A 14,583-nucleotide genomic window follows, 5' to 3' on the forward strand; every position below is an offset into this window, starting at 1 on the left:
TTATCCTAAAATAAATGTATTTTGGATACTTTAATACAAAGCTATTACACCTCTAGAGAAACATGAACTGATTTTAACATTCTTGCGATGCAGTTGATAACTAAGAGTTGCTATGGAAGGTAATTTTCTCCTTCTTATGAAAGTTTACCATAATTAAAAGATAATAAGGAATGGAACGCTTCATATTACTGTCATCATTTGTACTATTGTCATCATCAGTGCTATTTATCTTAATGCTTTCTGAAACAGGGGTCTGAATGACATGGACTTAGATGCTTCATCCATGGAAAAGAGGTTTGCCTTTAAGTTTCTGAAGAAAATTTTAAAATACGTTGATTCTGCTCAAGAGTTTATTGCACATTTGGGTAAGCTGCAGATTTTATTTTGAAAATAATTAAAATTGCTGATATTTAAATATTTGGATGGATATGTTTAAATTTGTAGTGACCACTATTTTTATGACATTTAAGAAACTTAAATTCTGTCTTTTAATTTGCAGATTGAATTCTTGGACATCTGTAACTAGCTAAACTGTTTCTGCTGTTCTATTTGTACTTCAGCAAAACTAAGTTTGCAAGGCTATATCAAAGACCTATTGTGTTATTTATTATTAGACAACTTCTTATTCATCTCTGCCTTGATTGTATCCTTGCAGAAGCCATTGTAACCAGTGGAAAAACTGAAAAATCGCCACATGACCAAGAAATAAAATTCTTTGCCAAAGTGAGTGATTTAGTATTTCAAGTAATGTATGTATACATTCCATTATACAGAACATGGAAATTTATAATGTTAGACTGCTTTTCAGGTAATAGAAATATATCTTTCCCATTTTTTTCATGGTAAGTAATCAATTAAATGTTGTTAACAAATATTTCAAAATATCTTCAAAAATATTTCACTATAATGGCTTCTACATGAGAAGGAACATAGAAATTAAAAGGCAGCTTATTTATTACATGAAATTAAATACTCTCGCTGAACAGATAAATTATTTCTGAAAATTTTTGCCTCAGTATGTCACTGAAGTGCATAGTATCATTTAATTAACAGGAAGAAGGATTCCTATGCATAGTTATGTCATACGCATTTGTGTATGTAATAAGAAAAATGTTGTCCATAATCAGATTTGAATTAAGGAACATTTAGGATTTAATTTAGGATATTAAAAAAAAAAAATGCCCTCTCCTTTTATATCTGTACTGGACAGTTATGTAAATAGTGGAGAGGAAGGGTCCTCTTAGTTCAGTGATATTTATCACTGTTGAATGTAAGAAGAGTAAGCCTGCAATATTAGATCCACAATAGATTGATCTGTGTAAGTCTTGTTTATTATTTGCATAACTTGTAAGTAAAATTGTAAGACTTAAGCTTTTAATTTGTATGACTTTGTGTCTGAAATGAGAAAATACAACTGTTACAGAACTTATAAAATTCTTTGAATGAACTTTGACCAATCAGAGCATTGTTGCTACATTTGCCATTGTGCTCTGTGAAAAATACATTTTGTATCTGTATTTCTTAGGTTCTTTTACCATTAGTTGATCAGTACTTTACAAATCACTGCCTCTACTTCCTGTCTTCTCCAACAAAAACACTCAGTAGCAGTGGATATGCATCAAATAAGGAAAAGGAAATGGTAGCAAGGTAAGTAGAAAATTAAGACATACACAGGAGGGTTCTATATAGATAATTAAAGGTCTCTTCTTAGATTAAAGAGAAAGATAGTTCAAAAGCTGAGTTTCCTCATATAGAAAGTGAATAGTTTATTCTGTATCAGAACGGCAGTGAGTGAATAGAATTCCTCATTTTAGTATTCTTTAATATATAATTAAATATATATTACAATATATAATTATGGATGATAACATCAAAAACCTTAATAAATGATTCTACAAGCAATGGAACTAATAAAACTTAGTTTCTGATGGGTTTGTGTTTCATTGTTGATGGTAGTTTCTGGTTGAAGCTTATCCCACTGTTGGGTCATTTAAATGGTCTCACATTTAAATTTTCAGATATCAAAAAATGTGAAAATACCATGATGCAGCTTTTTAGGGGTAATTATGGATTCTCCCTTCTCTACAAAATTACTTCTGCCCCCGCACAAAATTGCTGGAATTTAATAATTTTTAGACATCTGTACTGTTTCAGATTTGGTTGGAATCAGCCATTTGACTCAAAGTTATTCTAGAAAACTCAATTAAAAAGAAACAGTTGCCTTTTAATTTATAATGTGTTGCCTTTACAAAAATATGAATTTCATTTTTCTGCAATTAACATTTTAAAATTAATATTTCATTTGTTTTTAACTATGACTGTCATCTAATATTTTTGTTGCCAATTTTTTCTCCCCCTTAAAGGTGTGCTGCCACTTATTTTCTTTGGGAAATTTTGTATCATAGTCTTTCAAACTGTATTTTACTTTCATGCTTTCTTACTTTACTATCAGTTTCTCAAATTTCTTTTGCTTTCCTTCACTATGTTGACCAGAGTCGACTGCTTTTTCCAATGGAAGAGTAGATACAAAATTTGAAAGTGAAGTTACTTCCTCGTTGTTACATAAGATCAGGCCTAGCACTGAACTTCCTAGATTCCATTCTTCAGCTTATCTTCCAACGCATTTTTGCATTTCTCTAAATTAGTATTACTCTTTTGTTTCCATCTTCCAGGTGGGTGGTAATCCTAACATAGCAGTTGCCCATAAAAGTGAATGTTAAATCCCTAAGATTCTGCTTTACTGAGCTTTATATACTCAGATATATTATGATATATTATATACAAATATATTTTTGTATGTATTAGATATATTCTAGATAAATGTGCAAAATAGTCCTCCAGTTGCTGGGAAATTGAGCTCAGGTTCAGGAGGATTGAAGTTTCATTTCATTTCATTTCAATTTCATGCTGATGCTTTGAATATTCTTATTACTTCCCTAAAGTCAGTCAGGTCAGCTTAATAAAGCTCGAAAGATGCTTACTGGAGTTGTACAAAACGCCTTTACAAAGACACATGAAGGAAGTAGATGGCTAGCCTGCATATCTGCTATTATAAATTCAGAAATATCTTAGAATTCTTTGTCCATTCTTCGTTGAAAAAAGTGATGATCAGTTATTTTCATCTTATAGGAAGTATGGTATTTCCTTACTATTGTGAAGATAGCAATGACGATCTGTTGTTAGTAAGAGACCATACCAATTCCTAAGGTATATTTGCTTCATTTTGTTATGTCCTAACTCCATTTGTCAAGTATTCCACAGATGATAAACAAGTCTGCCTAGCTGTCTTTGTTTTTAGAAGTTAAAGGAGCCCCTTTAATCTTTAGAGAGTTGGTGATTTTTCCTTTCTCTTAATTATGCTATTATTTTGACAGATACGTTAGATATGCAAGTTTCTGACATGCTTGCTAGAAGCAATTCTAGTCTGTATATATTTCAGGATTCATCTTATCATCAGCAGTGGCTAAACGCAGATTTATTTATTTATTTACAAAGGATATCTTCGCAAATTGTTTTAAATGGTATGAAGACTTGTAACGTTTGTTTCCTGCAGAATGCCAAGTAAAACACTAAAATGTTACTCAGTTTTTCTTGTTCTTACAAAAAAAAAAATTTTATTCAGAAATATAGCCATAAAGAATGACTCAACCATGTAATAAGCAATTGTTGGAAACAACTGTAATCAAAATAAAGTTTCACATTTCAAGTCATCTCTGAAGTATTGAAGCTTAGAAAATGAGAGAATTCAGAAGCTTCAAAAAGTTATTCTGCTTAATGCAGTTATTTGCCTGACTGTTGTCATCCTGTATGATTCAAAATACGCTTTCCAGGAACTGTGTTGTGTTTTCTCTTCCATACTCCTGCTACTCTTTACCTCGTATTCTAAATAAATTTTTAATCTTTGTCTTGTCTTGTCTTGCTCTTTCTGTTCTTTTCTACTTTAGCCTGTTCTGCAAACTAGCTGCTCTTGTTAGACATAGGATCTCACTTTTTGGTAAGTTGTTAAGAAAGATCTTGATAAAGTTAAAAATACAAAGAATGTGTAACTATTGCTTCTATCTTACCTGAAGCTTTTCAAAAGCTATAGGCAAAAATCTATAAAATTATGCATAAACTTCCAGTACGACTAGTGAGTGCATTGAACACGGCTCTGAAGCTAACAGTTAATAGAATATGTAAAGTGTTGGAGCAGGAAGAAAAAGCAGCTTCTAGGATTTTCAGACTCCTTTAAAAAAATCTCATGTTTTTGCAGTTACTTTTAGCTTTTCAAAAGTCATCGTACACTAATTGTTTTGATTTCTGTTATCCAACTGTTGAATCCAATAGATTAATTTCTCAATAGGCTAGGGGGATGTAAGGAGAAATAACATACCTTTTTCGAAGGTATTGGTAAGAAAACTATAAAAGAAATGTAGGTACTACAAGATGCAGAGTTCAGAATGTTGCAGGGTCAAGTGATGAAAATGAACCGTAAGTAAACACTAGTTATTCTTTTTAGTTCTTGTATGGAAATAGACTTAAATTGAAAGTTATTTCTAGAACCAGATCTAACCCTCCCTCAAGTGACCTAAGGTGGAAGACTTATGTCGTGTCTTGTTTGACCTGTGCATCGCCAATAATTACATTTTGGATCATTAGATTATCCTACATTTTCTGTACTATTGTACTCTCATAGTATCTCTTTCTAACCAGGTAGCGATTCTGCTACAATGGTGAACTGCCTGCACATCTTAGCTCAGTCTCTTGACACACGGTAAGTTTGCAACATTTGTACCAACTACGAACTACATAGGTGTCTCAGAGCTTTTCAGGAGCAGTTGGATTGTTTCTGTATTTTTTTATTCCTTATTTGTAATTAATGATATTAGCAGTATCAGTAACTCGGGTATTGACTTCCATATTAGCAGATTTCATCTGAAGGGTTTAATCTACATTTTTCTGTTCAATGCCTGTCATTAAAACATTGAAAAGTTTTGTCACCCTTTCCAAGGGTATTTGAAGACTTTGTTGGGAGATATAAATGACACAAACTTTGGAACTGCAAGTATTGATACCTGTAGATATTGAGACAGTTCAGCGCATGTTGGAAAATTTGTCATTAGAGGGATGCAGAATGTATTAACATATAGGCATAGTTACATTTGCTAACTTTCACTGTTTACAGCTGAAATGTTTATGTAGATTAAAACGCAGGCCAGGATAGTTTTCTAATTTGAGCTGTTTTCTGGCCTGGTTATGTTATACAGCAGCCTGACAATGAACTCATTGTGAATAACAACACTGGAAGGCTTCATTAAGGGATTGGAGAAGAGTGCAAAAAAATTAAGGAATGGGACTGTGATGCTGGTATTGCAGTTGCATTTTCTAGATTTAGGGTGCTTTGAAGATAGGTAAGCATGTATCCTGACTTGCATACCTAGTTACTATGGCTCCCATAAAAATGTAGGGATTAAGAGTTACTTTTCTTGAACATACTGTACAGAGGAGCTTTCTCACCACCTATGATGTTTGCTGAGAAGGCATTATCTTATTTGAAAGCAGATCACAAAAACTTGGAAAGACAAGACTGAGGAAGCAAGTTCTTTGTTGTTATTATTTTGTATTAAATACTCCAAGCTAGTTGTTGCTTATACTGCTATGTTGAGGTAACTGTCCTTTTCAGTTTATAATGTCAAGTTCACTGATACATGTGTGTATCTTCAAAGACTGGTAGAATGTAATTAATGTGTACATATATATCTTTACAACTACTAAAGATCAATGCAAAGTTAATATTTTCCCCTTCTTTTTCAGAACTGTTATGAAATCAGGATCTGAGCTTGTTAAAGCTGGATTGCGTGCCTTTTTTGAAAATGCAGCTGAAGACCTGGAAAAAACTTCAGAAAATCTTAAACTTGGAAAATTTACCCATTCACGAACACAAATCAAGGGTGTTTCACAGAATATCAATTATACTACAGTAGCATTGTTACCGATCTTGACATCAATTTTTGAACATATCTCACAACATCATTTTGGAATTGATTTACTTTGTAAGTCTTCTATTTTTTAAGTTTATTGTGTTATAATAATACAAACAGTTTTTAGTAATGATTGCATGAATTCAAAGGATGAAATTCTGTTTTCAGTAACAAAGATTTCCAGCATTAAATCTGAAATTAGCTGCATAGTACCTGATTTCTATTGCGTTTGAAAATAATACTCAGAAAGTTTCAAGTTAATCATGTACAGTATTTTTCCAAACATTGAGAGAAAGAAATTAAAATTTCCCCTTCAGTGCTCTCTTACCAACTGTGTGGATGAGACTAGTTTCCTATAGAAAATTAAATTATGCTTATTTTTGTTACATACTTTTACTTCATTAGATTAAAGGAGACAACTCATTATTAATTCCATGTGGGTTTTTTCCTTACATTTGAAAACCACTTTATTTATTTTGATTAAAATTTTCCTTATTTTTGGCATCATCTATTTTAAAATTACTGAAATGCCTCCTTGAGATTCAGTAATATGCCATTCCAAAATTTTGTATATATTTGGCTGATCACAGTTGCAAAGCAGAAGATAATTAAAAGATTGATAGCCATGAAAAGACTTTCTTTAAAAAGATGGGGAGTCTTTAGATCATGTTCCTAGAGGTTAGACACACAGACTGATGTGGTTTAGCTTAAAATTGTACTCTGCAAGTGTGATAATCTGCAGTATTTTATTAGCAAGTATCTGTGGCCTCTTGGAATGTCTGATCATCTGTTAGGTTTTCGAATGAATGTAGGTGACAGACCAGGTGTCAGAGAAATTGAAGATAAATAACACGTGTGGAGTATTGACAGCCTAGAATGTTCAGTGATACATATGCTAAAAGTTTTAGACACCATTTATCAGATTGCATAAAACAGATGTTTATATTTGGAAAGTAGTCTTTAGTTGATTAAATACTGATAATCTACTACTTATTTTCTTCTAGTGGGTGATGTACAAGTTTCGTGTTACAGAATTCTTTGTAGCCTCTATTCCCTTGGGACTGGGAAGAACATCTATGTTGAAAGGTATTGAGTGAAAAACTCAGCGTGTAAAATTTTATTTTCTTTAGAAGCGTGTTGTTTAGGTAATAAAGCAGTTTGAGAGGTGAATCTGAAACAATGTGAACATGTTTACAATACACTTTAGCTGGAATGTAGTTTCCTATATCTTAAGAGTTCAATTCCACACCAAAAAAAAAAAAACCCAACCCAAAACTAAATATAAGCAAACAACTCATTCTGCGTATGGCAGTATCTGCAGGGAGTTTATTTTTCCCATAGGGAAAGCTAAATTTTTCCCATGGGTTGCCATTAAGGTTCCCAAAGTTTGGCTACTGCATGTTGCTGTGGTAAGTAGGCTGTGTCTGTCTCACACCTAAGTCTATACAGAGTTCTCAATATAGTTGTCCTGAGTATAAAATCCAGAGCATATGTAGAGCATTCTGAGAGACTTTAACTCTACAAAGGAAACCACTTTACCACTTGCATTTTAAAAAGAATAGGGTCTACAATTCCTTTAAGCATCTAGTTGCTATGATCTATTCCAAGCCCTGGATTTTAGATCCTTTTCCATTAAAAGAGGCTCAAATCCGTATCTCCTACTTCAGAAGAGAGAACCCTAATTGTTGGTCTATCACAAGACAGGAACTGAGGTAATCATAACCCTTCGTTATGCTTCTGAAGGCTTTAGGTTAGGCACTTTTCATGATCTTTCTTATAATGAAAAGTTTAAGATTCAGAGGGCCTGAGAGAGAGACTAACCTGGAGGAGATACAACTCTCTAGTCTGGTTAGTAGGGGCTTTGCCTAGTATGAGGAATACTGGTCTTCACTTCCTTCCTTCCAGAGTTTATTCAGTAATTCTTTAAAGCAAAATGCAAGAGCAGTCTGGGGGACAGACTGTCTCTTTCCTCCCACTCTGCATGCATGTACTTGTGTGCACAAGCTCATTCTTGTGTATGTCCACATTCAGTCATTTATACGTCCATCGCTAAATTACAAAGCTCTACTCTTTCTTCTCTTTCTGGGCTTGAAAATATTAAATACTCTTTGACACAGATCTGACAGGCAAAATGGGAAGTGCCTTACCCCTACACTAACTAGCAGTCAGGGTCTTCTGACAGGAAATAAAAGGTGATAGTGTTTGAGTTGCCTTTCAATGAGAAGAGCTCACAGCAGAGGTCTCCACTTGATTGGCAAGAGCTATAAGCACTGGGCAGTTACATTAGTCATTGATGTTAGCAACATCACCTTTTCCTACTGCAGTTGTCTTCTTGGAAGTGAAGAGTGATCAGATCAGATACATCTGAGGAAATTAATTACTCTCCTAAGGCTGTGTGAGAGGTTTCTAACTGTGGATTTAATTTAGTTTGGTTTTCACAAGACTCACTCAAGTTCTTAAATTAAGGCTGCAGGCAGAAACCAGTGTCTAGGTGGGCGGTAGGATTTCAAACATACTGCTCAATGTTTCAGCAAAATGTAGAAGTGTATGATTGAGCTGACTTGAACAGTTATTCAAGTTAACAATGCTCAGATTTAGAATCAAAGTGCAGTTTTTCTCCCAGTGAATTTTGGCAGGGACATTAAGAAGTTTTGCCTTCCATTGCAGGATGAGTCATAGTTCACTTTTCGTAGGTGAATATCACTTTTCATTGCTGATTCTACAAGACTCCTGGCTGCTGGGGGTCAGGACTAAGTTGGATTGCTGCTGCTGCCTTCTTGTGACAAAATTCCATTGTCAAGGGTTTTATCCTTTGTACAAAGAGCATTTAGCTTGTTTAGGATGTTGGAGATGTTTCTGATTTGTCTGTGGACCTTTCTTCTCTAAATATCTCCGTGGTTCATAAAAGTTGAGGACTGGATGCAAAATGCAGTAGTCCTTGACTACTTTAAGCCCTAATGCTCTACTGGCAAGTATAGTATTATTGCTATAGGCGTTCTATGAATTCTATACCCAGGTACCCATTTCTTTTCATTCACTGCATCAGAAATTTAGGTCTTAAATCTGGGGTTGAAAACTCCCTTTTCATACCCAGTACCCAAAATTTGTATGTCCCTTTATGGTGTCTTGGTCTTTTCCTGGTTAGCTTATAGAAACACATTTCCAAAGGATTTTTAGCACAAATTATGAAATATCTGTATCAATAATAAGAAATAAAAACTTTGCATAAGTTAAGAAAGCATAGCACTTTTTTAATGTATGTAGTTAAATATGACAAAATTAACTGCTCTATTTAGCCACACATATATATCCAGACTGTTCAGTTTAAGACTTCAATTTGACCTATTTGAGGCTTCTCAAAATGAAGACTGCCAAAGATGTGAGAAAGTCTATTATGACTGGTATAATAGGAAATGTTTCTTCATTACTATCATCAGTTGGTGGTCTTTTATCTTACTTTGTTTTTTCAGTCTAGTTTGATTTGATTACATTTCAAGTATTTTCTACTTCCTCCAAGACTTGCACATCAGCCTCTGACAGTTCTTCCTCATTCTTCGGAGTGAATGTTTCCAGTTAGTGGTCTTTCTAGTGTATTTTGTCTAAAGGGTTAATTTGGCTTTTCTTTAAGTACCTTTTACTCCATAAATTCTATTGAACCACTCAGTTCCCCGAGTGATTTGTTTTACATTATTTGCTTTTTATGTCAGCGACTATCTGCTCTGTAATTTTTTATCTTTTCTAATTTCTGTCCTGCAAAATTACAGGCTTTCCCTTGGTTTCTTATATTTAGGACTTCCATATGACTGAAAATATCTGTGCACTTTGAGTAATTTTCTTAGCCTTGTTGTATAATTGTTCACTTTTTCTTCTTTTGGCTTCTTGGTATCCTCCTTTCATATGGGAAGATGGGTATGCATTATGACATTGTCACGCATGTGATTAAATAGCCTCAGTGCATTTGAGGTTAGTCTTTTCAAATTACTTTTTAATATGTGTTTGTGTACATATATATATATATACACACACACACCAAGTTTTTCCTTCTTGATCCAACAGAAGGCAAAGAAGTAATAAAGTTTCCTTTTTATGAAAATTTATTAAATCTCCTATATGTATAATATTGCATCTTTCATTACAATTTAAATGGGAAGAGAACATGCTGTGCTATAAATAAAGTAGGAATTCTAACATTATCAAAAATTTGCTTTTTAATTAAATGTTCTGTGGTTGCTATCTGTGATACTAATGCATCATGTATTTTGTTGCAAAATGTACACTATGTGGGTGGTCAGAAGGTAAGGGAAATGACATAGATCTATAGGTGGAGCAGAGAATGAATGAGCATTCAGCCTTGAAATAGACTAATATTACGTGAATCACATTACATGAAATACCTAAGGGAATAAAAATCCTTTTATTTTTATTTATTTTTTATAGTGTTTTTCAATTCTGTAAGGCCATTGCTTTTGCCAGTTTCTTTTGTTTCTCCTGCAACAAAACAAGTTGGAGGGTATATAGTTGCATATCTCTTTACCTTCCAGCATGGTTGTGAAATAAAAATTGACACAGGCAGTTGAAGATGAAGTAGTAGATGGGTCATGATCTTTGACTTCAGGTCATACAATTAGGAAGGCTTTGTTGACAAAAAGGAATCTTTTTAGGATTGTTGTTATTCCTGAAAGTTGAACAATCGTAGCATCATAGAATAGTTTGGGTTGGAAGGGACCTTTAAAGGTCATCTAGTCCAACCCCCCTGCAATGAGCAGGGACATCTTCAACTAGATCAGGTTGCTCAGAGCCCCGTCCAACCTGACCTTGAATGTTTCCAGGGATGAGGCATCTACCACCTCTCTGGGCAACCTGCTCCAGTGTTTCACGACCCTCATCATAAAAAAAATTCTTCCTTATATCTAGTCTAAATCTACCCTCTTTTAGTTTAAAACCATTACCCCTTGTCCTATTGCAACAGGCCCTGGGATGTTTGTCCCCATCTTTCTTATAAGCCCCCATGTTTCTTATAAGCCCCCTTTACTTACTGAAAGGCTGCAGGAAGGTCTCCCTGGAGCTTGTTCAGCTTCTCCAGGCTGAACAACACCAACTGTCTCAGCCTGTCTTCATAGGAGGGGTGTTCCAGCCCTCTGATCATTTTTGTGGCCTCCTGTGGACCTGCTCCAACAGGTCCATGTGTATTCCAAAAAAACCATGGAGCTTCAAAGGATTAAAGGTGTATGCTATCTTTATCCAATCTGTATGTCAAGCATAACAAAATCTGTAAGGCATCTGGTACAAACAGTGCTTCAGAACTTCGAAAGATTACCTTAGCTTTAGTTTTAAGCCAATGTGAGTCTGGTCTTATGCTGAAAAGGACTGTCTCAGCATCTCTTGCACATTTTTCTGTACATTTCCACCCCTTTCTTTTTTTCTGGTAAATAGTGTTTATGCAGCCAGGTGATGAATGTGTTTTGTTGCTGTTGGTTTGGCTTGGTTAGTTTTGTTTTTATGGTGAGGCTTATTTTTTAGCTGGACCAGTTCCTTCATACAGCTTACCAAGATACTGTTTGAGTTTTAGTGCTAGCACAGAACAGACAAATAGTAGGAACATAGGAAGGTTGTGTGTGGGAATGCAGAATTGCCCCTTTCAGAACACGCCACACAGAATGCCATAAAGTCATGAAATCAGTCTTCGATAAGTAGCAGTAGTGTTTCTCATCATTTGACTATGTAAATGGTATAATGTGTGAAGCAAAAGAAAAAAAGTATATATCTACAGAAAAGAAGTGAAATCTTGAAAAAGGATATGACTGCCAAAACAAATACCTATTGATTATATGCATTTGCTCCTTGTTTAAGCAAACCGAAGGTACGATAAGAATATGCAGTTACTAATCTATTCTTTATGTATATTATAGACATGTTTTCTATAGTTTGTAGTTGTGCTGTGGAGCAGTTTACCTTTAATATACAATACTTGGTGGAGGTTGGTTGTTTTTTTTTTTTTAAAGATGTGTTTCTTATACCATTGTAATTTTCAGTAATTTTGTTCATGTGAGAAATACAATTTTTCAAAATTGTCACATAGTTCCTAATGTATTAAAAAGATCAACTAAATCAGCAATAAGTGTTAATGCTGCTTTATAGCGCATGTTAGACATTGAAAGCCTAGTGAAAGACTTTTCCTCCCAGGTAACTTTTAGTGTGTCTCATATACAGGCAGCGTCCTGCACTTGGTGAGTGCTTAGCATCTCTTGCAGCAGCCATTCCAGTAGCATTCCTTGAACCTTCTCTCAACCATCACAACCCATTGTCTGTCTTCAACACAAAAAGTGCAAGAGAAAGAGCAAGTAAGTACTGTTCCTCTGCAAAAAAAAAAAAAAAGGTGTTTGCTGCGCTCCAACTAATAGTAATAGAAAGAAATCGTAATCATGAAAAAAACCAAGTATATACCTCAGTAGAGAACTTCTACTATTGCTCTTTCATTACTGGTCATTTTAGCCTTGCTCTACTTTGTTGAGACTGTATTAACATTGTTCCCTTTCTCCTAGCATATTTGGATATTTTTCCGAACATGATGTTAGAGTTCTTTTCTGAAGCTGCATGCTGTAATATTTGAAGCTTAGTAGAAGATGGTATCTGTGTTACAAAAATTTTTAGCAAATTGTACAGTTGTGTTCTTACTAGCAACATACAAGAGGTGTAATATCTTATTTATGTGAACAGGAATATTATCTATATTTTTTGTTGTCTTACCAGTACTCCAATGCAGTTTGGTATAGGGAACTCCTGACAAAATATGACTTTGATTCCATGAAACCTTAATCAAAGGAGCATGAGTCCTTCTACACAGATTTTCTTTGCTTGCTTCTCTCCTGACTTACTCATGATGGACTCTCATATCTTAAAGTGTTTCAGTATTTTCCTCATTGATCCATGTAAGAGTCATTACCTACCAAAATCATTGTTCTTTTAAATAAAACAAAACAAAAAAGTAGGCAGATTGATTCCATATGCTTCCTGTGTTTTTCAATATAAAAGAAGTTATGGAAAAGCTCATGCTAGACCTTCCTTTGTCAGTTCTACTTTACAGAACCAGCACTGGTGGAAGAAGAATTTTGCTGGAGTGACTGGCAGAGAGATTATGATAGGTTGTTAATTGCTGAATAAGCACCCTTCAGTTTCTAATACAAGCATCTGACAACTGGATTTCTTTCTTGGCATTTTTGTTGGGAGATAGATGTGCAGAGTTTGTGAACTAGATACAATTTAATTTTAATCTTACCCATAATTTTGAGCTGTTTGTTTCCTTTTCCCTGAGGTGGATTTGATCTTTTGCAAATTGATGTGAAAGTTGTGAATGATTATGGAAACAGTGGCCAGAGTTTATCCAGTGTTGACATAAGCTCTCGTTTCTGCACTTCTACATAGCTGGTCTGCTCACCAGATAATTGCAGGACACCTTATGGTAAAGCCATAGCTTTATGGCAGCTATTGTCTACATCAGTGCTATATGCACATCATCAAAAAGACATAATTTATGAGATGAGAGACCCATGTATACCCCAGATTCTTACTGTAGTTATGTATGCCCAAGATGGTGACAGAAAAACAACTGAGTGACAATGTTATTTGTATTTAGAGTTTAAACATAAATTAATGTAGATGTTCTCTTTTATTTTGTTAATTAATCTTTTGCTTTTCTACCCTTGCTTGCAGTTTTAGGTATGCCTGATACAGTAGAAGAGATGTGTCCAGAGATCCCTCAGTTGGATGGACTAATAAAGGAAATTAATGATTTAGCAGAGTCTGGAGCAAGGTATACCGAAATGCCTCATGTAATTGAGGTTATCTTACCCATGCTGTGCAACTATTTGTCCTACTGGTGGGAAAGAGGGTCTGAGAGTCTTCCTCAAAGTGCTGGGCCTTGCTGTACAATGATAACATCTGAGCATCTGAGCATCATTCTTGGAAACATTCTGAAAATCATTAACAACAATCTGGGAATAGATGAAGCATCTTGGATGAAAAGAATTGCAGGTACTGTAAATATTTTTAAAGGGTAATTGTACCTAATAATATTTAATTACTTTGCTATGCTCTACCACATTACCCAGTGATATAATAATAATAATAAATCGTAATTAAAAACAGTAGGAAAGAAAGATAAAGAGTAGATAAATAACAATAAGAGAAAGCTTTTTTTAAAAAAAAATTTATTATTTTTATGCATGCATTGTAGCATGACTATAAGCAGAGAGCTTTCTATACAACATAATGGATTGTGAAAAATCTTACCTTCTCTATGCACTCTAATGCATAAATGCCTTAGCATTTAATTTGGAGTTGTGAGTTGCATTGAGTTTTCAAGACACCTAAGAACTGAATATTAGAGTAGAGGGTGTAAGTCCTGTGAATACTGTTCATGAAATATCAGGACAAAAGGGAAAGAAAGTGTATATGATGAAATAATCCCAGGAATAACCCAAGTTCAGAATTAGTTGCTTTGCCTGAGTAACTGTGCCAGCTATTAAATGAGCAGAAAGATTTCTCAAAATGTCCTGTAACATTTAGTAGCTAGCTACCTGAATAAATTTACTGTATGCAAATTTTATCATTCATCTTAAACAGC

The 14,583-nt window shown here is 34.4% G+C and overlaps 1 protein-coding gene across 21 annotated transcripts in view; it reads left to right on the plus strand.

The window, feature by feature from the left end:
- Positions 1-14,583, plus strand: part of RYR3 (ryanodine receptor 3) — a 245,220-nt gene that overhangs the window by 177,121 nt on the left and 53,516 nt on the right. For all 21 annotated transcript variants that reach the window (XM_029998543.2, XM_029998586.2, XM_029998547.2 and 18 more), the window contains 9 exons: positions 250-365; positions 656-723; positions 1,526-1,647; positions 3,945-3,994; positions 4,693-4,753; positions 5,794-6,032; positions 6,965-7,046; positions 12,171-12,301; positions 13,671-13,991. In XM_029998543.2, the coding sequence (XP_029854403.1) occupies positions 250-365; positions 656-723; positions 1,526-1,647; positions 3,945-3,994; positions 4,693-4,753; positions 5,794-6,032; positions 6,965-7,046; positions 12,171-12,301; positions 13,671-13,991 (1,190 nt within the window). The remainder of the gene's footprint in view (positions 1-249; positions 366-655; positions 724-1,525; positions 1,648-3,944; positions 3,995-4,692; positions 4,754-5,793; positions 6,033-6,964; positions 7,047-12,170; positions 12,302-13,670; positions 13,992-14,583) is intronic.

Source organism: Aquila chrysaetos, chromosome 2 (assembly GCF_900496995.4).
Source record: "Aquila chrysaetos chrysaetos chromosome 2, bAquChr1.4, whole genome shotgun sequence".
Classification (NCBI taxonomy): domain Eukaryota; kingdom Metazoa; phylum Chordata; class Aves; order Accipitriformes; family Accipitridae; genus Aquila; species Aquila chrysaetos.